The sequence below is a fragment of the Hyaena hyaena genome, unplaced genomic scaffold (assembly GCF_003009895.1).
Source record: "Hyaena hyaena isolate Hyena2069 unplaced genomic scaffold, ASM300989v1 scaffold_710, whole genome shotgun sequence".
Lineage (NCBI taxonomy): Eukaryota > Metazoa > Chordata > Mammalia > Carnivora > Hyaenidae > Hyaena > Hyaena hyaena.
The window spans coordinates 642628-669526 of record NW_024081345.1 but is presented as its reverse complement, the minus strand read 5'-3'; the positions used below and the strand labels follow the sequence as shown (position 1 = coordinate 669526).

At 39.9% G+C, this 26899-nt stretch overlaps 1 protein-coding gene across 1 annotated transcript in view; it reads right to left on the bottom strand.

The window, feature by feature from the left end:
* Nucleotides 1–26899, bottom strand: part of LOC120220600 (microtubule-associated serine/threonine-protein kinase 4-like) — a 168347-nt gene that overhangs the window by 104615 nt on the left and 36833 nt on the right. The window contains exon 3 of the mRNA XM_039217708.1: nucleotides 13533–13621. Within this exon, the coding sequence (XP_039073639.1) occupies nucleotides 13533–13621 (89 nt within the window). The remainder of the gene's footprint in view (nucleotides 1–13532; nucleotides 13622–26899) is intronic.

Below are 26899 nucleotides of genomic sequence, written 5' to 3'. Positions count from 1 at the left end.
CTGAACACTGTTATGACTTGTCTGTTAAGTATGTTCTTCTAAATTTTCTCCACCACTCTCTTCCTTAGTGTAGAGGTACCAAATGTGCCATCAGCTCCAATGCGAGAGTGGTGATGGGCTTGTCTTCACCACAGCTGAACTCTCTAAACTTGTGAGGCTTGCCCCAGTGTATGTACACCTTAACATTTCATGAATGTTATAATGCTCTGTAATTACCCCTGTTACCCCTAACATAAAAGCTTAGAACTTGAAAAGCCTGCAATTTGCATAGCTTTCTGGAGGAGTACTCACACATGGCTGCAATAAACACAAAAATCTGTACTGAAGTGTCATTAAGGCAGAAATTGTAATTATGCCAGGGTAAGTTCAAAGACATAGATGGCATTACCGTGCATATTTAAGAAAATGCTCTTTAGCAAAGATACTCAAATTTAAAATACAGACGTATAAACTTCCCTTACTTAAAGTTGCCTGAGAGGTACAGGCCATGTAGGCTACGGTGAGCGTCTCACGCCCTACCAGAGGCACTGGCACTGGATGTAGACAGCTGGTTGATCCCGTCCTAATGGGACCCCCGCCTCAAGTTCTTTGGTCTCTACGGAACGGTATGCTTTTCCGTGATACAAATCCAGACACTCTTAGCTAGCTAATGGGCTGAAGATGACAGGCTGTACAGACACATAAGCTCAGAGATAATTTGGGGGTAAGCTGGTGAAGAGTATGCAGGAAACACCATAGTCACTGTGACAATCACCAAAGCTGTCCAGTCTGAGACCATCGAGTTCTGAAAACCCCAAGGGTGAGTAGGGCAGTGATTTAAGCAAAGATTTTAATCGCACCTTTTTACATTCTAGGTGATCGTTTATTCGATCACCTAAACATATACGGTGATACGAAAGCAACCCTCAACATTAGGTAATCTCCTCTTTTTCAACAGATCGATAAAAAAGAATCTTTTTTAGCCAGTGTGAATACATAAACTTCCAGAGATTTAGAAGATCTAGTAATACATGTCACTTATCCATTTTACAACAGTGAAGTATATAATTATCACATTGTGTGGTATTTAAATCTGAAAACATCTAAGCCCACAGTAAACACTGTTGATAAGCCAATTATTTTAATTTCTAATTGTAATATTTATAAAATCTGAAATTAAAACGATTTTTCGACTTCACTAACTTCCAAGAAAATAGGCTATTTTGAGACTTTTGTGTCTCAAGAATCCTCTCCCCTCCAAAACTTGTAAAAATATCTTTCCTCACAGAAAAAATAACTTCAAGAATTCTCAAAGTCTATTTTCTACAGTTCAGATTTCCTTACTTATGGTGAAACACTGCCTTCGTTTGACTACTCTGTGGTTTAGGGAGGTGGCATAGCACCTGAACATCCAAAGTATTTTTTTTAATTCAAAGACTTTTTAAAAAAATTTTTAGAGAGAATGTGAGTAAACAAGCAGAGGGGAGGGGCAGAGGGGGAGAGAGAGAAAATCCAAAACAGGCTTCACACTCAGCGCAGAGCCCAACACGGGCTTAATCCCCAGACCCTGGGATCACGACATGAGCTGAAACCAAGAGTCGGATGTGCAACCGACTGAGCCACCGAGGTGCCCCAAATATTAAAGAGTTAAGAAAGGCAGGAGCTCCCTCTCAGCTTTTAGCATCGGTTAAAACAGATAATATTATGGAAATGGTAAATGAAAGATTTGCTAAAACTGCTTTCAAAATATAGTTCCTAAGACAATGCACTAAAACCTGCAGGGCTTTGTAAGTCATAAGGTGTTTCAGAGGACTTTCTCTTTACGGGGGGAAACAAATCTTGCTTTCAGTCAGGAATATGCTACATTTTTGGTCATCAAAACATGAAGCTCTGTGCATTTCTTTATGAAGTTACTTATTCTTTCAACAAATATTTGTTAAGTGCCTTGTAGAAACTGAGGTCTTGATGTTAAAATCCACCATTTCCTCTTTCTGGACACTCCTGTCTTCTCTTCAATTCTTGCATACAACATTCTCCTCTTTCCCTCCTGCCTCTCAGGTTGCTGCTGGTGACTTGTCCTCTCAGAACCTCTAAATGTTGGCAGTGTAGATTCAGCACCCCCATCCCGCCGGGTTCGATATTCTTTTCACTCCAAAACTCTATCCCTTACTGCTTTCATTCCCTCTCAAGCTTTTAAATACTGTTAATGAATGAATGGCTTCCAAACTTGTATTATGGACAGACTCAACCTCTGAGTTTCAGACCCGTAAAACAATTGTTCCTTTAGGTCAATTAAATGTATCACGGGCATCTTAAACCCAATAGGCAGCAAAGTGAATTTTTCAGCATTACCTTAAAAGTATTCTTTTCATCCTCTCCATCTCAGGAAATGACCCTTCCGGCCATCCGTACTCTCAGCAAGACACCTGCATGCCACCTTTGATCGACTCCCTCTCACCTCACACCTAATGTACCACTAAACACTATTAATTCTAACTTGAAAAATAGGTAATTAAGATTCAACTGGTACTTTAGCAACCAAACCAAACCAAAGAAAATCCACAGTTAATGCATAAACATAAAAAAAGTTATACAATTCTGAGTTTAAAAATAAAAATGAATGAAGAACCATCCCCAATGGATGAGAGAGTCAAATCTTCTTGAGTGGCTGCCATGTTCTATAAATAAAATAAAAAATTTACTAATCACTTAACACAGGGAAGGTTTAAAATTAAATTTAAAAGGGAGCTTTCAAAAGCTTCAATTTACGATGAAGGAGAGAAAAAAACCTAAACCAAAGGCCATACAGATTAAATTCTACATTTATAGATTTAGAGTATATGAAAGATGTCAATTATTATATTACTACCAGGAATAGATTACATATATACATTATGATCTTCTCAAAGGACCAAAAGAATAAAGTCAAGTCACAGGGCTGACAGTCTGCATGAAGGCTTTAAAAAATACTAATAATGTTAGTATACACCTCTGATTAGTGATTCAACACAAAGCAATACCAAAAACTAGGAAAATACACTGACGTCAGTCCATCTGATTTTATCGTACTTTTCCTTAAGCAGGAAGGGCAGTATGTGTCATTACTCAAGCCAACAATTGGCAATTACACAAAGGCTTAGAATTAAAACAGAACTGTGACTGCAGCATGGAATAAGAAAGGTGGTATTCTCCATAATTCAGAGAAAATGATTTATGAAATACTTGAAATCATAGGAGATGAATTGTGAAATTATATAGCTTGGACAAACATACTAGATTAGGAAACCTGGTCTTGGGACCTTTGAGGATTTTAATGAAGCCAGATGATTCCAAGGTGATATTTCACTTCATTGTGTGATTTGCTGATTTTAACCTCCGTAAAATGAAATCCTGACGACATTGGATGCTCTGGACTGAACACAAGGTTTTACAAGTTTAAGTTGGTATGACTGAGATCTACTTAAAATTAGGGAAACAAGACAATGATTGACTCTATCAGAGATTCCTCTTGAGTAAAAAAAAAAAAAAAAGTTTCCATCATTTTAAACAGCGGTTATATGGGGCATCATGAAACCATCTCCATTAGGGCTAACAATCAATTTGCTATAACTCTGCGGGCACATAATCTTGATCTGTCCTAGTACCCAAATATAAACAAGCAAGGGGGCCATTTGACTTGTACCATCATGTGTACATGGCCAAAGGAGGTGAATGCCTTGTCGAATGAACATTTTTATTAAAGACCTACAAAGCTGATTGAAACAATTTGGCAAATACTGTTTCAAGCATGGAAAACCTGCTGAAGGCTTCTGCATGAAAGTCACAAAATGAATGAAAAAGATGTACTATCACACTCAGGGCAATGTCCCTAGTCTCACTTTATCTAAGGAGAAATTTTTCACTGATACCTAAAGATCACTAATTTCTAAGTTGTTCCCACCAGTCAACTAAAATTCACAAGTAACAGCTTTTCCTCTGTATGCAACATATAAACTTGGTACCACAAGTATCTGAGAAGAAATACCTAAGTATATTCAGCAAAGCTCCTGTTGCTCAAAAACCCACTCCCTTTTGGGAAAACCATCACCCTGTACAACAGATGACGAGTATGAGAGGGTAAAGAAACACGTAATTGATACTAAAACTAGTGAAGCATGAAGAGAGCAGGACCAACAGTGAGGTCAGAGTGGCCAATTCTCAGAGCAAGACCGGTCTTGTTAAAAAAATAAATAAATAAATAAAACTCTACAGCAACTAGACAAGAGGGCAACGAAAGTGGAAGAAACCAGAAAGAAAAAGACTGACAGACTGGACCAAAAAAAAAAAAAAAAAAAAAATTAAAAATAAGAGAAAAACCTTACCTGTTACTCAAAAAGCACCATTTAAAAACACTCAGCAGATATTACAAAAGATTAAGAAAACATGCACATGAAAAATGCTAAGATATTTTCATGTTACAGCTATTAGAATGGCCATTATCAAAAAGAGATATGAGTGTTGGTGAGGATATAGAAAAAAGGGAACTGTGGGTATGGCTGGTGAGAATGTAGACTGGTCCAGCCATTATGAAGAAAAAGATGAAAGTTCTTCAAAAAATTGAAAATAGAATTATGATCCAGCAATTCCACTTCTCAATAAATATCTGAAGGTAATGAAACCACCATCTCAAAAACATATGAGCAGCCCGTGTTGGCTGCAGCAGTCTTTACAATAGCTGAAACATAGAAACTACGGAAGTGTCCATGAAGAGACAAAGGTATAAAGAAAATGCAGTATACATGTACAGGAATACTAATGAGCCATAGAAAAAGAAGGAAATCCTGTCATGTGCAACACCATGGGCAGATCTTGGGGAGAGCATATTAAGTGAAATAAGTCAGACAGAGAAATACAAATGCTGTATAATCTCATAAATATGTGGGCTTTAGAAAAACAGAAGTCTTAAAAACCTCATCAAGAGTACAAGATTGAAGGAAAAAACCCTACGAGATTGGTGGTTGCCAGAGGCAGTGGGGGTGGGGGTGGCGGTGGGGGCTGGGTAGGTGTGATGAAAGGTGTAATGAAAGTGGTCAAAAGGCCCAAACTTCCAACTATAAGTTCTGGAATGTATGTGCAGCATGGAGACTACAGTTAACAATACTGTATTGTACATTTAAAGTTGCTTAATTAAAGAGTAAATCCTGTAAGTTTTTATCACACATGCAAAGTTTGTCACCTATATGAGATGATGGATATTAACTACACTTACTTCCCAATATATCCATATATCAAATCATGTCGTATGTCTTAAACTAATACGATGTTATATGTCAATTATATCTAAATAAAATTGGAAAAAAATACTATGATATTCTCTTTGGCTTATATTAATAGACCCTATAAAACTATACCATGACTGTTGGCAAGGGTAGACTAAAATAGAAAGTTTCAGCATATGAACATGACAGTTTGAACATACATGTATACATCTACCAATATACACATGTACACACGTTCAAGAAAAAAGGACAAGACATGCAATGAAATGTTAGCAGTGATTATCTCTGAGTAGTGAGCTGATAGGAGATTCACATTTTCCATGTAATTTCTATTTTCTACAAACTGTCAGTTTCACTTTGCTACAATCAGAGTATCACATTTTGTTTTTTTAACCATAACAGCCTAGAAGATCAGAGTCACAGACACACGGCCTGCAAAATTTCTTATAAGATTTTACCTTTTTTTTTTTAAATGGCAAAGAGTGATGTGGATGTTGGTAAACAGATTAAGGACTTGGTTGGCACCCAGGGCCAAAATACCAGGCTTTACCAAATCCTTTAATGCCCAGCTACACATCTTCCAAGCTTAGGGTTCCCATTCTCAGCAGAGTGGGTTATTACAGTTTCTCACCAATATTAGGGATGCTCAGGCTCAAGTCTGGCACCCTGGAATGCCCACTCCCCTGGTCTACTCCATCCAGACCATCTTCTTTGAACTCTACTTCACTGTTTATTTATTTTATTTTTAAAAATTTTTAATCTTTATTCATCTTTGAGACACAGAGACAGAGCATGAGCAGAGGAGGGGCAGAGAGAGGGAGACACAGAATCCGAAGCAGGCTCCAGGCTCTGAGCTGTCAGCACTGAGCCTGACATGGGGCTCAAACCCATGAACCGTGAGATCGTGGACTGAGCCAAAGTTGGATGCTCAACTGACTGAGCCACCCAGGCACCCCCCACAGTGGTTTTCTTTCCCTGTCCCTATCTCATTGTCAGTTCTTTGCATCAGCAATGCCTGTCTGCAAAAACCACTGTGTGTACATCATCTAATTCAGAGTCATGTCTAAATGAATGAGAACACTGATACAGCGTAAATGCAGGGAGAGCATGCTGTCACGTGGTGAGACCAGTTCTCATGCGGGGCTCAAAAAGAGACTCCAAACAAGTCCAAAAGAGGAAGGTCCTCAGACTTTTCTGAAATAAGAAAACCTTCATTGAAAAAAAGCATACATGGCATCCCACACTTTCTACCTGATTTTGTGCACTGACTTGTATTTGTTAAGCCAATCCCCCCTCACCCCCCAGGAGGCAGGGAGGAAGGACAATGAAATGTAGATCACAAGGCTCACAAGGACTTCTTTACACGTGTGGGATGTGGGGCACCTGGATGGGTCAGTCAGTTGAGCCTCTGACTCTTGATTTCAGCTCAAGTCATGATCGTGAGGACATGGGGTCAAACCCTGCATCGAGCTCGGCAATGAGCGTGGAGCCTGTCTGGGATTCTCTCTCTCCTTCTCTCTCTGCTCCCCCCTGCTTGTGCTCTCTCTTTCTCAAATAGAAAGGAGGGGAGGGGAGGGGAGGGGAGGGGAGGGGAAGGGAGGGGAGGGGAGGGGAGGAAGAAAGAAAGAAAGAAAGGAAGGAAGGAAGGAAGGAAGGAAGGAAGGAAGGAAGGAAGGAAGGAAGGAAGGAAGAAAAGAAAGAAAGAAAAAGAAAGAAAGAAAGACAGAAAGACAGACAGACAGAAAGACAGACAGACAGTGGGATGTAAGAGTTTCTGTTGTGCCACACATGTTGTAAGTTCCTACTTGGAACTATATTGATTGCCTATAATCTCTCCAATTCTCTGATTATTTTCACCCCCATGGGCTTCCTTTAGGAGGACGCTTCGAAGGGGAGCTTGGTGAACAGAGTAGCAGCAAATAAAATGGTGACTCATCCTTCAGAAATGAGGTACCTATATTATCATAAAATAATTTATGAAACTTTTTCTAACAACTTACCAACCATATCCATATATACATGGAAAGTTCCCTTCTTTAATAATTCCTGGCATTATCCAATAGGAACGTCAGACCCCTTTTCATCTTTCCTTCCAGACTCATTCTAATAAATGAATCTAAGCAGTCACCTGCAAATTCCCAGTGAAACAATTTTTGAAGACACAAAAGGTTAGGTATTTTGGCAAGAGAGCAACATTTGCTCTTAGAACATAAAAAGCCTGGAGTCACTATCCAATCAGATAAGGCCTTTCAAAGAAGGAATGCTCTCTGGCTGATGGCAGGAGAAGTTAGAGATCTGCAGCATGAGAATGACTGCATGTGTCACTGTGGGCTTGAAGGGGGAGGAAGGCAGCCTGGAGAGGATGAAAGTGGCTTCTGGCTGATGGTCAAGATGAGATAGGGATCTCATTCCTACACCCGCAGGGATCTGTCCAAAACCTGTATGAACTTGGAAGGAGACTCTTTCTTCGTCTCCAGATGAGAGTCCAGCCCAAATGACACTGTGATTTTGGTCTTATGATATGCAGAAAAACCAGGTGAGGGTTCCTAGGAAACTAGGAGGTTGTGATTTGCCACCTTTCTTTTATTTTGGCCTTAGGATACCTTGAGAGCCCCCTGAGCTCTCACAAGTCAAGTGTACCAGGGCTTCTGCCCTATGGAACCATAAAATTAAGAACTGGATATTGTCTTAAGCCACTAAATCTTTGGTAATTTATTACAGAGCAATGGAAAGATACGGCAGGTTTGTTTGTTTGTTTTCTTTATTGGCTTTATTTTTAGAGGCTTATAGGATGATAAAACTGCTATATGCTAATCTCCCTACCTTCCTATTACCCAAAGATAAGCAATGCTAAGTTTCTTCTTTCTCGGTCCAAAAATTTCCTATGAATATGCATGATATACAAATTGTATATGTATGCATATATCCAGTCTAAAACACACACAAACACATATAAAGTTACATGATGTATTTTGACTTATCTGTTTTGGGCATCATTCCTTTTTTTGAAAGGTCTATTGTATGTATTCATTTGAGAGAGAGAATCCCTAGCTGGCTCCATGCGGTCAGCCAAGAGCCCGACGCGGGGCTCAATCTCATGAACCGTGAGGTCAGGATGTGGGCCAAAATCAAGAGTCAGACACTTAACTGACTAAGCCACTCAGGCGCCCCCGGGTTTGGGCATCACTGTAATATCAGAACAGAAAAGTCAATCTCATTCCTTGTAACAATCAGGCGGTACAGGATTCTATGCCTTAGTCATTTTCTACAAAGCCAGTCCCCTGGCTGGTTAAATGATGAAGTGGTAACAACTTAACTTGCCATTTGCTATTTACAACTAGCTAGACTTGTTATTGTCTGTTATTTTGTGAGAACATCAGTAGATAAATTCTTAGAGACGAATGTGCCAGGACATCAGATAAACGCAGTTGTGGTTTTTACCAATAGTGCAAAGTGTTAACTGAAATGGTTGCACCCATCTACATCAACACTTATATCGTGCGACAGGGCTTACTTCTGCACAACCTTGCCATCACCGGATTCTGTCAATTTTATAGAATTCTTGGGAGTATGCTAGGTGGATGGTACTCTAATTATTCTGGTTCACATTTCTCTTTTTTTTAAAACATTTTTTTAAGTTTATTCATTTTGAGAGAGGCAGGGACATCACGAATGGGAGAGGGGCAGGGACAGAGGGAGTCAGAGAATCACAAGCAGGCTCCTCACTACCAGCACAGAACCCAACGTGGGGCTTGAACCCATAAAACCATGAGATCATGACCTGAGGCGAAACCAGGCACCACCTAGTTCACATTTCTCTTATGATCACCATGAATCATCATTTCATATTTTTGGGGAGACCTTTCTATTTTTTTCTGTGACACGCTGTTTATATCTTTTGCCCATTTTTCTCCTGGTACATTTACCATCTTCATATCAATTTATACAAGCTCTTTGTGTATGAAGGCAATCAGATATACATCAATTATGGGCATCAAAATATTTTTCACACTTTATTTTCTTTTGATTTTGTTTATTACAGAGAAATTTTCACATTAGGAGAGAGGCACTAGTCTTTTCCTTTGGTAATTCTCAATTAAATTTCATGCTTAGACTCTTCCTGGAACTATGAGTCTGTGATTGTCTACCTTTCTTTTTTTAATGGGACTCCCATTCACTGCTCTTTTAGAAATCCCTGGCTCTCAACAAATACTATTTTATTTTTGGAGATAAGCTCCAGAGGACCATGCCAGTATCTTTTTCCTTAGAGCATGACTGACATAAGCACAGAAATAAATTCACATTCTCATCTCTACCAATTCATCTGATAGGTATTAATTCATGTGCCAGTGATGAGTGGCCTGATTCACAGAATCCCGACCTTAAAGAGAGAGAGAGAGAGAGAGAGAGAGAGGGAGAGAGAGAGAAACAGGGAGATGAAAGTCTAATTTATCTTTTGGGTCAGAAAGCATGGAGAGATGATAGCTTTTCTGGTTTTGTTTTTATGTTTTTTCCTAAAGACATTTAGAAACTCTCACCTGGCATTCTGTGTATCAAACACACAACAGAGGAGGTAGCAATAAGAGATAAAGAGGCATGTTGAGTGGGCAGGCATTCATATCACCAAGAAAAAAGGTCTTAATTTACATTTTCAGGGCAGCTGGGTGGCTCAGTCGGTTACGTGTCTGACTCTTGACCTCGGCTCACGTCATGATCTCATGGTTTGTGAGTCTGAGCTCTGAGTGGGGCTCTGCGCTGTGGGCACAGAGCCTGCTTGGGATTCTCTCTCAGATCATGACCTGAGCTGAAGTTGAACGTTTAATGAACTAAGCCACCCAAGCGCCCCTGTCTTTCCCTCCTTCTGCCCCTCCTGTGCTCATTCTCTGTCTCTCTTTCAAAATAAATAAACTTTAAAAAAATTACATTTTCTCCTCTTATTATACATAAATAGGCAACATCCAGTCGGCGATATATGTCATTTCTCACACACAAAAAATGTCTGACAGAGCTCGTTCGGAGAGAAGAAAAACATGCTGCCTCTACAACCTAAGGAAAAATGCTCTCAGAACCTGAAAGACAGGCTTCCCTCTGCCCACTCCTCTGATTCAATACTAAAGTGATGTTTGAAGAGAAAAGAATTCATGCCAAGTCTACACAGAGAAAAAGAAAAATAATTAAAAGGATCATTAAAGTCTTCAGCACATTTTCTTTAAGCTCAATATTAGCACTGAAGAAAATCACAGCAATAAAAGACCAATCAACAGGCCCATAAAATAGGGTACAATTACTATGGAACATTACAAAGAGGAGTAGGATTCAATTTTTTCATCGCCATTGAATTCTATGTCAGAAATAAAATTCGTGATATACTTAGCACTTGTATATACTGCCGGGCACTGTGAAAGAGAAGATGTAGAGACAGAAGTCTAGCTCCCAAGTAGGTATTGGGCCTTGCCTGCCTCTCTGTCACCTTGTGCTGTTAGGACAATAATGTAATAGAAATCTCCAAGGTATAAATGGTAATAATATAAATAGCTGGGTACCCCTCAAGCAGCTCTGGAAATACAGTATGACCAAGTGTTTACCCCTCCCCCACTGATATCCTCCTCACACCTTCTCAGAGGGAACTACTGTCATGTAAGTGGCCTTTAAAATGATGTTTTCCGGGGCGCCCGGGTGGCGTAGTTGGTTAAGCGTCCAACTTTCGCTCGGGTCATGATCTCGCGGTTCGTGGGTTCGAGCCCCGCGTCGGGCTCTGTGCTGACTGCCAGCTCAGAGCCTGGAGCCTGTTTCAGTCTGTGACTCCCTCTCTCTCTGACCCTCCCCTGCTCACGCTGTCTCTCTCTCTCTCTCCTAGAAATAAATAAAACATTTAAAAAAAAAATAAAAAAAAATAAATAAATAAAATGATGTTTTCCTTTAGACTCGTACAAAAAGGTATATATACACATACTTACATATAAATGGGTGTGTGACTATGTGTGTGTATATTGGCATGAGGCTACATATTGTGTTTAGGGATAAATATTCTTTGTAGCCTCATGCCAACCTTACAGGAATGGTTTCACCAATTTTCTTTTGTGGTTTTTGCTTTTTCTGCCCAGCCCTCTGAGTTTCATCCACATGGATATGCACAGCCCTCTAACATTTGTTTTCTGTGTGCATGGCTTTCTGGGATGACTATGCCACAACTCATTTATCCATTTCCCAACCAGTGGATGGCTATTTAGGTTGCTTCCTATGTTCAACTCTTCCAAACAATGCTGCTATGAATAGTCTAGAACATGCTTCTAGGACAGTCTAGAGTGCCATTTCTGGACTTCAGTGATTTTGCTTCAGGATCACCATTTATCAGTGCATGTGTCACCTTTTTCACTTTGCCATCTTTTATTTACTTTTTATTTACTTTTATTTCCCTACTCAAGGGAAAACACATTTCATTCCAAAGAGGCAACCATCTCTCTCCCTCCCTTTGTCTCCCCAAACATGCTACAGGTAACTCCTACTCTCAATCAGAAAGCAACTCTGAGCAAAAGGAATGCCTTCCAGGAAAGAGTAATGATTTGACTTTTAAATAGGAAATGAGTATCATCAGAAAGCCCCTTGGGGTGAGAGTGCCCACCAGTGCACAATGACTAAAGGCTAAATCACTCATCCTCTAACCACTATCCTTCACAATCCTGCAGACAGCTTCCCAAAACATAGATCCTTCCCAAAGTCCTTGAAAGGCACTCAAAATCAGAATCCCTTATGCTCTCTGGCTTTCATCTGTCTTTCCACCTTTATATTCTCTTACAGTAACGCACACACAACACCCCACAGCAGCTACACTGCTAATTCCCCTTCTCTCATCCACTCCATTTCTGCCAACTCAAGTCTTGTCTGGCTTTTCAACATCTCCATCAAGTGGCTCCTTCATACTCTCCCATATGTTCCTGTTTGGAATTAATCCTTCTTTCTTGCACCATCATGGATATAACTTAAAAGAAAAAAAAAAAAGCAGAAACAAACAAAAAAACCCCACAACATACCAATCAATCTTCACTGCATGGTTTTTCAAATATGGCTATACCTTCCTTAAAATTTGTACTTGCAGGGGCAACTGGGTGGCTCAATCTGTTAAGTGTCTGACTCTTGATTTCAGCTCAGGTTATGATCTCACAGTTTTTGAGTTTGAGCATCATGTTGGGCTGTGAGCTAACAGCACAGAGCCTGCTTATGATTCTCTCTCTCTCTCTCTCTCTCTCTCTCTCTCTCACACACACACACACACACACACACTAAATAAACTTAAAATTAAGGGTCTCACCTCTTAAATCTTTATTGTACCTATAGAGATTATAAATGTAATAGATAAGTTATATATGCCACTACCAGGTTAAACTTCAGACAAACTCTGGCACACATACAAGAAACATTCCAGACTATTCATGGCGGCACTGTTTGTAAGAGCAAATGTAAGTAACACTAAGTTCAACTTTTAGGGAGAAAACATGCTGAATAGTTCTGTTGGAGGTTAAGACCCATGGCTTCAACATAGGGCATCTTGACAAACTAAGTATTTTAGGCTGAAGAAATACAAGAAATGGCATGCGCAGCAAGGTTCTTCGGACCTGGACCTAAAGAACATCAAGTCCTCATGTGAGAGGTGTCCTCCCTAGACTCTGAGCAAAGGAGCAGACAAGGGACACAGACAACTGTGAATGCAGAGCCCTTGCTAAATTTGCCCCAGTTTACTTGAGTTAGTTTACTTCTGTCCTATCTTTGCACAACGTGTTACTCTTCATCAGACCTAGCTCACCTATGGGTCTTCATTTGCTTATGAAGATTCCTGTGTCATGGAAATCTTCTATTAAGTAAATGTGTCTGTTCTACTCTCGTTAACCTGTCTTCGGTTACGAGATTCCCAATGGAGAATGTAGAAGGGTAGAGAACAAGTTATCTTTCTTCCCCTAAAGTTCTTAACACCAATTCTCTTCATGTGAACGAACATATATGCATTCCCCAAGAAAGTCCCAATGTGGAAATAGGTCTTGCATCATCCACACACTTAGAAATGGAGAAATGAACAACTGAAAAAGGATCCCATATAAAAAGAAATTCTCAATTTCAGAGCACAAACACTCTGACAGAGAGGACCAGGTTTGGCCTAACTTACCTGAAAGAACAATGTAGCGATGAACCAACAGGAACACCAAGATAAGGTATAAAGACACACCTGAATTTCAACATGCTCGGATTATTTTAAGAGCCAGCAAAAAGTAAAACAGAACTGAAGAAAGGGTCATGAATTACCTGCATGAGCAGAGAGAGGTGAGTGTGGTCGAGGCAATGCTGCTGACTGTCCATTGCCTATCAAACTTTTCCGGTTGCTTGTTCGGCAACTGTCAAAAGGAAAAACAAAAACCAAGTTGCAAAAAGCAAACAGAGTATGGGTCATGCCCAGGTATATTCAACATACACACACACCAGAGGTTGGGCAACCTATCTGCTCGTGCTATTGCTTAGATTTCTGCAAGTTAAGATGCACTCACTAATATTTGACGGGTGGCTGCCTCTTGGATATTAGAAAATATAATGTATTCATATAGCATAACACCATCAGTATTCCTCACCAGCAGTGAAGTTATAATCAAATGCCTTCTTTCCACTCCTGACTGCGAATAGGTGACATTCCATACACCCAAGTGATAAATTAAGGATTCAAATCAGCAAACCACAGGTAGCATCTTGGATGACATGAAATTCCTAATACAAAATTACATGCAATGAAGCGCAATGACATTAATCTTATGATGATGCACTAATTAAAAATCTAATTATTTAGACAAATTTCCTATTTGTGCCTTTTGTCAACAGAACAGCCGATGCCTAAGAGATAGGTATTTCTCTACTGAGTCATTTTTCATCTTGTATACTACATTCAAAGTCCTTATTAAGGTAAATATTTTGGAATAAAAAAATTAGAATCCAGGTGGTATTAAAGTAAGAGTAAAAATGTTTTGCCAGAGGCACACCACCACTGTTTTGATCCCAGTACTCACTCAATAGAAATAAACTACTACCTGTGGGCACAGGGCAGCTACTTTTTCCTGTTTCTGCCAGGACAAAGGTATAAAATGCCTATCTTGATTCGAAATAAGTCTCAGAAGCAGCAAAGAATAAGACACATGCAAAACTGGCTGATGAGGAGGTGAATATTATCTCCCTTTCATCTGCTTCTCCTTTAATACAGATTGGTGCTTCACTCTCTATTATCAGTCAAGCAGTGAGAAAAAGGGTAATAAAACCCAGCATGTTCAGGGGACTGTGATTCTGCCCTTCTACACCAGGGCTGCCCTCAACCACCATTAAAGGTTTAGTGTAATGTCTTCTTTAATTCAGAACACACCTGTTATAACAGGCTGTTCAAAGAGAAATTTTCACCTGACTTCTAAATAAGGTATTGTGGACGAATCCGAGAGTTTGCAGAGAATATATGAAAGGAACGTTTCTAAGTATTCAAATAATACATTTCAGAACCAAACTCAATTTCTTTCAACAATATTGACTTGGGAACCAATTCTCTCCCTTAAATGTTTGCTGCTCATTATCATTTATCAACATTCCCATATTTATAATTTCTTAAGGTCAGGCGGCATCATTTTATTTTCCTTACTGGAACAATCAACATCCCTTAGCTTTATCTAGGAGTTTAATTAAGATCATGTTTACTCAGCCTTAAAGAAGTTGCTGATTAAGAACAGACCCTTGATACTTAATTATAAATGTAGATTGTGATATTATCAACTCATCTATTAAGAACCATATTTGACCTATTAAATTCATAATCATTAAATCAGATAGTATGATTGTTTTAAAAAGATACTGTATAATTTAGTGATAATTCAAATTAATGTCTTCTTTCATTTTAATACAGGAATATTAAACATACCAACTTGCTATGGTTAATAAAAGAAATTATAAATGATTTATAGCCTGGGAATCTCAGCAAAGTTATTTGTTAATTTGAGCAAATTAACTGAAACACGAGTTAACTGCCAGAAAACTGGCCATGTGTATTATTTTTTACATTTAGCATTTGATCTAAATCACTTAAGAAGATATTCTCTTGATATTCAATTACTGGTGTTTATGTATGTAAATAAAATTTTCAATAATAAATGTCTATCAACAGAAATAGTAACCTAATGTTTATCTTAAATAGGGTTACTGGTAAAATATCTAAACTTAAAGATAAAACCTAGAAAATGGTATTTCCTGAAAAAAAACTTAAATAAAAACCAGAATTTTCCTAACAAACATACAGAATGACCAGTATACTACTATAAGCAAAATCAATTTAAATTTAAATCAAAGAAAAACGGAAATAATTTTCAAAACTGTTTCAGTTATTTAAAGTCTAGCCAGAAAGGCTGAAAAATACTGATTTTAAAAATGTGATTCAGGGGCACCCAGGTGGCTTAGTTAACTGAGCCTCAGACTCCTGATTTCAGCTCACGTCATGATGGAGCCTGCTTAAAACTCTCTCTCTCTTTCTCTCTCCCTCTCTCTCTCTCCCCCTCACTCTCTCTGCCCCTCTTCCCCACTTGCGCTCTCTCTCTCTGTCTCAGAAAAAAGAAAAGTGAATTTAAAAAATCTTAAAAAAAGAAATGTCTAAATAAAACCTGCAAATGGAATATACTTGCATGATCACTATAAAAAATATAAAAATATAGTAAAAGTTTATATGACATTCATCCTGTGTTTGCCTAGTCTCTATAAAGACTTGTAGTCTTTACCAAAAAATGATTATGAATGCAATTTTGCGGAAAATAAAAAAGATTCTTCATTTAGGAATATGTGAGCAAAAACAAAAAAGTTAAAAGCAAATTGTTTCAGAATTTCAGTAGTTTACCATAATTAAGGTGCTGGGAATATTTTGCACAAAACCATAAATAATCAGAGGCAGATCTTATTGACAAATGTTGTGAACAAGCAAAGCTGAAAGGGTCTTCCCCAACCTCTATATGGACCTTGAACATGAAGGGAGAGACAGTATTAAAATTTTAACAGACTTGAACTGTTCCTGAATCGGTCAACAATCAAACAGGAAGCTTTTAAACATGAAATACAAATCCAGCCTTCATAAAACACAGGCCAAGGAAGATTCCTATGTATACACAAAATCAGACTTTATACAATACAGGTCAAGACAGACTCCTCTGTATACACAAAATAAATCTCTATAGTCATGAACTAGGGACTCGGCCTTGCAAATTCATTTATTTGTTGCTAACATTCTTAAGGGTAAAGTGACATTTTATACTGTATTTAACCCCCAAATATCAATTCCTGATATGTATATTAGCACTTCTACAGTCCTAGGAGTCTGAGGTACTCTCAGACAATTTTCCAATGGCAGAGGATTATGGCAGTCATCCAGCCTCCATGCGACCTGGTTCTGATATGTCTGACAGTCACCTAATTGTATTGCCCTAGGTACCTGCTTCCCAATAAATGAATTAAAATCTGATTTTAACCCCGAGTAAAACAACTCCTAGTTGGCAGGATCTATGAATGTTTACTACCTACACTGCCACAGTACCTGGCACTGCCCACATTAATGGTGATGGTGCTGCTATAAGAGGCCAAGCTGACCTCTGGCTCTTTCCTGAAGATGTAAGGAGAAGCTCGTGGCATCACAAATCAGGGACCCCAAGTGGTGGTGACTATGCCACACACTCATTTAATTCATAAAGGGAAGAAAGACTAGCTACATTGCCACTTGGACAAAATTGAGGTTCATTCTCTGCCACCAGCACGACTAAGTTGATTCGGCTTGCTGACTTTTTCTTAAGCAGGGTCACCCACAGGAGACACAGTGGTTGCCTTCCTTACCAGGTAAAATAGGAATAGCAGAAATCTCAGCCTGCTTGAAATGTATCCTTATCTAGTAGTTTGAGCTTTTAATTCAAGTTTCAACTACTGGTCCCATAGTCTGCTTCACTCTTGAAAAAGGAATGGAAGCCATTTCCCCTGCCGGTGCTCGGATCTAGAAGCCAAACACAGGAATGTCCACTCCTGTGGACCACACCAGGTACCACCTCCTCCCCAGTTTACCACCTGAAGCAACACATGGAGACGCTCTGCTTCTGGACAACATCTCAGACTGTTCTATTAGTTTGGAAGGTGACACATTGGCAGAGATTCTTTACTTGCAAAATCTGCATTTGGCCCAAGAAGACAGCCACTGACAACTTGTGAATTAAGGGGAGAATGATAATGCCAACTAAGTATTTCTTTTCACCTCATTCCTTTGGTTCCTCTCCCCATGGACCAACTACACACACATACACACAAACACAAGCACTGCTCACTGGGTGGACCTGGGATCTGAGAAGAATGGAAGGTGGAAATGCAATGACAGCACTTGTCAGTGAGTGGGACTGGTCAGCCCCTGGGGGCTGGGAGGCAAGGCAGGGAGGGACAGAACACTCTTGAAGAACGTCAGGGCTAGATGTGCACAGGGGCGGAGATGTTTTAGAGTGACACAAGGCCGGCACAAGGAAGTGTTTGTCTGCGTGGTTTTTGGCTCAGGCAGGTGATGTGAGGATTGCCCAGGGCACCTGTCCTGCTCTGAGCTCACTGTTCCCATCACCAAAGCATTCCGCAAGGAGCTGCCGGATTTCCTAGTCACTGCAAACAGTGCCTTCCGTTTGCTAGGAAGATAAAGAGACAGATCCTACATTTCACCATCTAAGTCAGGCCTGACTCAAAAGCGTGAGGTGGGGCAGCTGGGTGGCTCAGTCGGTTAAGCGTCTAACCTGAGCTCAGGTCCTGATCTCACGCGTCACAGAGCTCTGTGAGGACAGCTTGGAGCCTGGGGCCTGCCTCAGATTCTCTGCCTCCCTCTTTCTCTGCCCCTCCCCTGCTTGCACTCTCTGTCTCTCTCTTTCTCAAAAATAAATAAACAGTAAAAAATCAAGTCATCTTTAAAAAAAAAAAAAGTGAGGGAAAAGAGGTATGCGGGCTACCAAGCTGAAGGAGGGGAAGGGAATGTGGTGTACATATTTTTGGTCCAAAGCAACATATTCTCTACGTGCCCAGGTTGTCCTAATGCTAAGGACATGAAGGGCTTGCTGGGCCTGTAAATGTTTCATAGCTGACTCTGTCACATCTTCCCTGGCTGAAGAAACCTGTTTGTTATCCTGTACGAGGTCTGGTGAAGCTGGAACGCCTGCACAGACTGTGGCCTTTTGCAACTGTTCTGAGTAGCTGAGATCCAGTTCAGTTTTAAATGACACTCATTTTGAGACATGACTACTCATCATGTCTGACCATAGCAGGACACGCTGCAGAGGGGAAACCACAACGGGCAGTCATCTCCAACATCCACAGCTGCCTTGAAAGGCTCAATGTCACGTATGACTGGCCACGACTGAGAGGCCACCGACCCGTGGGAGGAGGGCCCCAGGATTTCAGAGACGCTAGGCTCCTATGTATTAGTTCATCTCGAGGAACAACTTGATAAATGTGCAAGGTAGACCATTAGGGATCAAAGCTTCACGGGATGTGAACAGGTACTTCTTTGAATCCCTTAACAGAATCTGAACATTTCAATATTCATTTAACAAAAAGGAAAGCTCAAGTGGAAGGAAGTGGGCATGACAGGGTGACAGAAGCCGTGTAGCTCAGGTCGTATTGCTGAATACATGCTATAAACCAGGAAGGCTTCACTTTCTGTATCTGTACAATGAGTGAGCTACAGCCAGATGAGAAAAACACTTGGAAATTTATTGTTCTTTTGTCCAAGACGCTTTAAAATAGAGAAGCTACAGAAAAATAACAATTCCCACCGTCTGGACTGAACAATGGTATCACCTTGCCATGTTCATTCCCAATCATATTGGTGAGATGGGGGAAGTGTACCCTTTTACATGCAAAACAATAAACACGTTCCACCTCCCAACCAGACAACTCTGAAAAAATTGTGGCTGGGAGCATTCCAGTTCATTTTGGTACTTGAGCACAATGACATGCATCTAACAACACTTGTGTCCGTGTGTACAGTTTCACTAATGGTATCACGTATGAGGCAAAACTGATAAAGATGTGGGATTGTGCAAAAGAGATAGATGGCTTTCCTCGCAATGGCTCATTAGGCTTTATACAGTGGACTCCCTAGGGGATTACCTGATTTTTCTAAGGATGGACAACTTCCATGGTCTTTTTACTGACTAGGCTATTTTTAAAACTCTGTAGGGGTAGAAGATAAAGTGGAGGAAACTGGTAGTAAGCCAAATGACTCTTGTCCACAAAAATGCAAACAAATTTTCTATGGTCCAGATACAACTGATAATCTCCAGGAAAGGATGATCCCAAACACTTAATAGCATTGTCCTACAAGATAATAACCAGTTTTGTGCATCTACGAGCAAATTCATGTCATCATTCCTGATTAAGAAAATATATATATATGTATATATGTACACATATGCATACCTACCTCTGAGTTTCAAAATCTTTTTATCTTTTTAAATCTATTACTGCTATCCTCATTAGTTAATAACAAATAAAATCTTTAACATGCAGTAATTTTATATTTCTGTGGCAGTTACACTTTTTCACTTTGGTAGAAATTATACTTTAGTACACACTACAAATTATAGGTATTATGCAACTTACTTTTTACCCCCCTCAACATTATGCTTTTTGAGATTTAACCATGGCAACATAAATATGGGTCTAATTCATTCCTGTTTTAGGTTATTCATTTGAAGCAAATTTTAGAATTCTTAAATGCACTAAAATTATATATATCATGGACATTTCTTTTTCCTTTTCTGCAACAGGAAAGATCTAGGCCTCTGCATGTTTGCAAATCACACTGCAAAAGCCTAGCCAAGTATCTATGAGCTGTACTTTGAAAGAAAAATTATAGTAAGCACCATAAAGCAAATCTTCCTTAAACATGTGTGGACACCTTACCCCCAAATCCTATTTACTCCACCAGAGGCTGTTTTGTCCTTCTCTCCATTTCTGCCTTCATACCACTTTCTTCTCCCAGAAGTAACTTTTTGTTTTTCTGATGTAAATCAACCCACTCCCTTTCTCGAGGCTACTTCAAGCCTACAGATGTACCCCTTTTTCTGAACAGGTTAGAAAGCGGCAGAGATCCAAGCTTGAGTATTCATATCTCTGTGACATAAGGTGAAGCTGGGCACTGCCAGCATCCCACTATGGTCTGTGAAATCAAAGCTCCACATAGGCTTTCCATCATTTATTCAACAAATTACTTTTGGAGACGCTGTTATGTGCTAGGTATACTCAGCAAAAAACCCTGGTGCCCTCAAGGGGCTTACATGCTGGAGAAAGCAGCGGATAGTAAACACAAAAATGAGTAAAATTTATAAAATCTATATTCAATGACATGTATGATAGGAGAGATGGTGACAGAGAAAAATAGTGCAGAGGGGTGCCTGGGTGTCTTAGTCATAAGGGTACAACACTTGGTTTTGGCTTACGTCACGATCCCAGGGTTCTTGAGTTCAAGACCTGCATCAGGGTCTGTGCTGATGGCTCAGAACGCACTTGGGATTCTCTCTCTCTCCCATCCCCTCTGCCCCTCCCTTTCGTGTGCACTCATGCTCTTTCGCAAAAGCAATAAAGAAAATTAAAAAAAAAAAAAAGTAAAAGAAAAAAATAGTTCAAAAGGTAGGACAGGGAGTGCAGATGTGGCAAATCACAACTGTAAAGAGGTGGTCAGGAAAGGCCTCCCTGGGGAGGTAAGAAGTGAATGAGGCCAGAAGGGTGAGGCATCTGGCATTCAGAAAGAGCAAAAGGCCTGACACAGGTGTACAGTGAGGCAGAGAGACAGTGGAGAAATAGCAGGGACCTATCTGTAGCAGCATGAAAGTCCACAGCATGAAGCTCGGTCTCTAGACTGGAGAAAAAGGAAAGCCATTGGAAGGTTTTGAACTTCAGCTGACTTTTGTCTAAAGAGAAGAAGGTTCAGGCTACCAGACGGAAATAATCAAAGAAGGAAGTAGGGAGGCCGGTTAGGATGTAAAGCTGATGTGCTAATCTATTCCACTCTTGTGACTGTACTTAAAAATAAAGTATTTTATTTCAAAAACTCTTACAAAAAAATAAAAAAAGGACCCAAATTCAATGCAAGCATTATACCAGTTCATGTTCTTTTGTACAGCACCAAAAAATGGAGGGAGGAGGAGGAGGAGGAGGAGGAGGAGGGGGAAGGAGGAGGGGGAAGGGGAAGGAGGAAGGAGGAGGAAGGGGGAGGAGGAAGAAGAAGGGAGGAAGAAGAAGGGAGGAAGGAGGAAGGAGGAAGGAGGAAGGAGGAAGAGGAAGAGGAAGAGGAAGGAGGAAGGAGGAAGAGGAAGAGGAAGAGGAAGAGGAAGAAGAAGAAGAAGAAGAAGAAGAAGAAGAAGAAGAAGAAGAAGAAGAGGAGGAAGAATAGCAAGCAGTGACAGTGTGGTGATGACCCAGCCTGAGTGCCACAAGCCTCTGCACTCTTGCACCTATGTAATGAGCTCATTCACAGCTACGCAAGGTATGTAATTATGAATGCTTACTATTGATATCATTGGCTTCATACTTGAACTTAACTTTTCCATTAGTGGAAAAATTCCTTTTTGAAGGTATTAATTATACTGGAAATGAAGAGCTGCTCACACTGTTTTCACCTATGAGCAAAAAAGTTAGGCTAATTACATACCTACAGCAAGGCATAGGTCTCCAAGCTTTCAAAAATTCTGAGAAAAACCAATAGGAAAAAATACCTATTACTGTATAGAGTACTTCTTGGAAACATAGCTAATCCATTAAGATAACCCATACTGAAGTCTGGCCCAATTTTCTGTCTTCACAGAGGAAGGGAGGGATAACTGAACACACAGATATTAGCAAGACACTATTCAGTGTAACAGATATTCATGGAATGCCTTTTCCTAGGTCCAAAGTACTAGGAGAGATAAGAACATGAACAAAACAGTCTCCAAGTGTTTAAGGTATAAAAGAGATAAGAATAATTCACAGATAGCTGCCTTCTATGGCAGAATCTGGAGGACAGGTACCAAACAAAATTTGTTGTTGTATAAAGCATGAGACAAAAACTCAATCAGCTTTGAAACCTGTTTTCATACATAGTAAGCACTACAATTTCATAGTATATAGTATGCACTTTGCCCTTCCATTCATAGGTTTTCCCTTAACAAAATCTCAGAGATCTGCCTGACATAAAACATGTCCTAATCCTCTTCTTAGTCCATGTTGTGACTATTTCAGAACAAGACATAGCAAGGCAGCTATTTCGAGGTGGCTGGTATGGTGAACTCTAATGTCCTCTGTCAGCCACAGGGCTCACAGGTGGCTGACATTCACCACATTGTTCCACAGAGAAATTGGCAAGCATAGCACACATTCTGGAGTCATTCATTCAGGAAACATAACCAGGGATTGGACATGGAGGTTATAATCTAGGAGTGGGCAGGGGCTCCTTGATATCAAAGAGTCTATTTTATGTAATAGTGATTCTCTTTGGACACCAGGAAAAATATAGAAAATAAAAATGATTTCAGTCAAGATTCAGTAACTATTTATGAATGATTAACTTAATACAGTTCCAGTCTTTAAGAACTTTTTAATTTAATTGTACCAGAAACATACTGTAACTTATAAGATTCAAGTAATAATTCATGATGGTATTTATACTACTACTGCACTGTCTAATACTACTATGTTGATCAAGGTCATGTATAGCTGAGAAAACACAAAGAACTGACATGACTGTGGGGCTGGATGTATGGTGTGACACATCTTACTGGAAAAACCTACATACACGCTGTTCTGAACAAAATTACAAAGGGATAATCAGTGGGATTAAAAGAGGCGTAACTCGATGGTTAAAGTCGAGCAGGAGTTTGGTAACGATAGGGGGATTTATAGTAGCAGGCAAAGTTCAACTGCTAAAAATGTTAGAAGTAAAAAGTAATTCAAGTGAGGAATGTCTCAGTACCTGTGACTTTTTTTTAGTGCAATTTATCTGCAACACAATCATTGGAGATACCTAGTCCATATGCCCCTCAGGAATGCTAAGACTTCAGGGCAGGTCGCCTATGTGAATGACGCGTGAGGGCTAGAAAAGTCAAGTAGGAGACGCATATGACTTGTGAACTTAAGATTCCTCCTGTAGAACACAAGAGCTCAAAGGTCACAAAGAAGATACAAAATAAAGACTGTTCCTCCTTGGTATGAGGGTGTGAAGACAATGCTGGGGAAACAAGGTGATTAATTTTGATCTAAGAGTTGAAGGTTATGTGCTAAATATTGGGAAACTGCTCCAAGGGCTGATCTTGCCAAAACACCTATGGAGTCATTCAAAACTATGGTCTAATCTATCCTGCAAGGCTTGAAGAGCTGATGTCACCTAGGCTAAATGGCAATGAGAGAAAAGTAGGGGGAATCAGTGGGCGTGGTGATTTTGTAACTGGGTAAAGGCTCAGGGACTTCAGGTTTTGTAACTGCATAAAAAGTCAGGGTCAAATAATTCATAAACTGACACTAAGCCTTTGGTTGTGCTCAGGACAGCTATAGACAGGGACTGAAGGTAAGTCTACACTGTGTTGGTGAGTTAAGGAAGAATAAACAAAATACAAATACAAATTAATGTTTTACTCAACTCCAATTCGCACACGTGCACGTGTGGGGGGGGGGTGGGTGGTGGGGAAGAGGAGGGTGGTAAAATATGTGACTTTAACACGTTTAAAGTTCTCTTTCATACTCAATATGCATAAAACTCATAACTTGATACATTTTTTCCTAAGAAGCAGAAAACCAAATTCGAAGTCCAACTATAAAAATTACTTTTAATCCGATGTACTTGAACTCAGTTGGCCAGTGATGAGGAAGTAAAATCTTTAAAAAACCTTAGAAAGGGGTGGTAGCACCCAACCACAGTAAACCCATCACAATAAATATACTGCTCTGATCTGCCTTTTTGAAAATACCATAATTTAATAATAGGAAAAGTTTTACTATTAACTTCTTTCTTCTGTACCTACAATCTCTTACTTACTTGTGTTGCTTTTAAAAAATACTCAATACCTTCATAAAGCTTGATGGTTAGATTTTTTTTTTCTTTTTTTTAATGTTTATTTATTTATTTTGAGAGAGAGTCAGAGTGTGAGAGAGGGAAGGGCCAAAAGAGAAGGAGACACAGAATTCGAAGCAGGCTGCAGGCTCCGAGATGTCAGCACAGAGCCCGATGCAGGGCTCGAACCCATGAACTGCAAGATCATGACCAGGGCCAAAGTCAGCGCTTAACTGATTGAGCCACCCAGGTGCCCCTTGATGGTAAGATATTCTTACATCCAAATTTTATTTGAACATATACAGACCAGCTGAACTGATGCACTACTGTTTTATCTGTTCCAGGCTTCTCCATAAATTAAATCTAACTTGTTATATCCAGAAACATTTAATTTGGTGGATATATTTTAGTCTGGTAGGGTCATTTAGCTGCAGAGCTCAACGCTACCCATAAAAATCAAAAGCTCAGTTCCTTCTTTCTGGTTCAGAGGACATTGGGGCCATTCGGTTCTGACCCATAAAAGGGAGGGAGTTTGCTTCTGTAAATACCCGACCTCCTTTTGTGGCACTCAACAGAAGTGTATGTCAGGCACAGAATGAGCATCAGGACTATTTAACACAATTCCAGCTCTAAAACATTTTGCATTTGCTACAATCTGGCACAGCGCTTTGCCCACAAGTGAACTGTCCCTGGATCCGCGTGCCCCCAGTCAGAACACAAACACACATAGGCATAGCCGACAGCAGAGCTCCATTCTGTTCTTTTCTGCAAGAAAAAGTCATGTGGCAAAAAGCCATTATCTTTCTGTTCAGTATGTTTTGTTGCTAGCTGTGCCTAATTCAGTATCTTGCAAAATGACATTCTGTTAATGACAGGAATGTCAAAACTGTGATAATGGGCAGAAGTAGAAGAAAATGTTTCCTAGACGGAGCAACAACAGGAAACCTGCCAGAGGGATATTAACATGAGTTGTGTGCTCATCCCCTACACCCCGCCCCTCCTGTTTGTTTCCCGTATGAAAAGGATAGAGCCCTGTAAAAGGAAGGAAGAACTGACTACCTTGGTGAAAAACACAGGGGAAAAAAAAAAAAAACAAAACAAGTCAAAGGCATGTTTTCCTTGAATCAGACAAATTTTTTTTTCTTTTTTTGCTTTCTCTCTCATTTGTATCCACTGACATTTTCTTAGTGGGACTCTCATTTTGCAGAGATGAAATTGGCCATAGGAATCGATTCTGTTGCTAAGAACAGGAGAGCTGGGGAGATACCAGAAGATGCTGGACAGTAAGTTGCTCAGTATTCAGTCTCCGTAGCAAATTCACCTTGCTCTTATCATTTGTGAACTGTGAAACAGAACTATAGCTCTGAAAGTTGGGGTGGCATGTGCCAAGGCAGCAGCAGGAACTAGTGGCAAATGGGGCCTAGAAGGGGAGGTCACGGGGGCTCTAACAAGCAGGGCACCACCAAAGTTATGCATCTGCATTAGACCCAGAGACACCCTTCACTACTACTTAGGTGAGTGTATAATAATTCTATTCCACAGAGAGAGAGCTAATTCTTTATTAGATTTCATGGAAAGGCTACCAAATATAAGAACTTGCCCTTGGTAGATCTCGTTTCCAACTCCAACCTTCTTAAGCCTCAATTTACCATTCTGTAGAACAGGGATATGAATATCAACTACCTCAGAGGGCTATGTAGAAATTAAGTGAGATAATTCATGTAAAGAAATATCATAGTTCCTGGCAAACAACAAGTGCTTCATAAACATTAGTTATCAAAAGAAAACATTTTGGTCTTCCTCTCGTGCATACCTTCTTTCCTGCGTAAATGTTTTAATACTTAGAATGTTACACTAAGGCTTTCCCTCAAGGATCTTAGAACAAGAAGCCAAAGATTACCAACAGAATTAACTTTTAAGGCAATACAATGAATTATTCAAGAGCTAAAGGGACTACTTCTAAAGCAGTAAGACTTGACAGTAAATGAAACTATTAACACAGTTACAGAAAAAAAACAAAAACAAAAAACGTAAGAACAGAAATGGCTACTGGTTGGCTTTTAGGACCGTAGAAAAACACAGGGTGCCTGGGTGGTTCAGTCGGTTGAACATCCAATTCTTGGTTTCATTCAGCTCAGGTCATGATAACACAGTTTGTGGGTTGGAGCCCCGTATCTGGCTCTGCACTGATGTCATGAAGCCTGCTTGGGATTCTCTCTCTCCTAGCTCTCTGCCCCTCTCCAGCTCTCTCTCTCAAACGTAAATAAGCATTGAAAAAGAAATGGTTAAGAAGAAAGAAACAAACAAACATAGAAAAGCAAAAGCTGCAGAACCACAAGTTCAAGTGTCAATCCAAGCACTGGCCAAGGGCTTCAAACTGGCAAAGTCAAGGTAGAGGGAGCTATAAGGGACTCTACCCAACAGACTTCTCTGTTTCAGACCCACTGTCAAAACCATGTGGATCAGTGCACCTTTGCTCAAAGCTGTGAATCATTTAAGCCACCTACATAACAAGCCTCGGTCTGCTAATATTCCCCCATGCATATGGGGGAAGCGGCTAGCTTCATAGAGA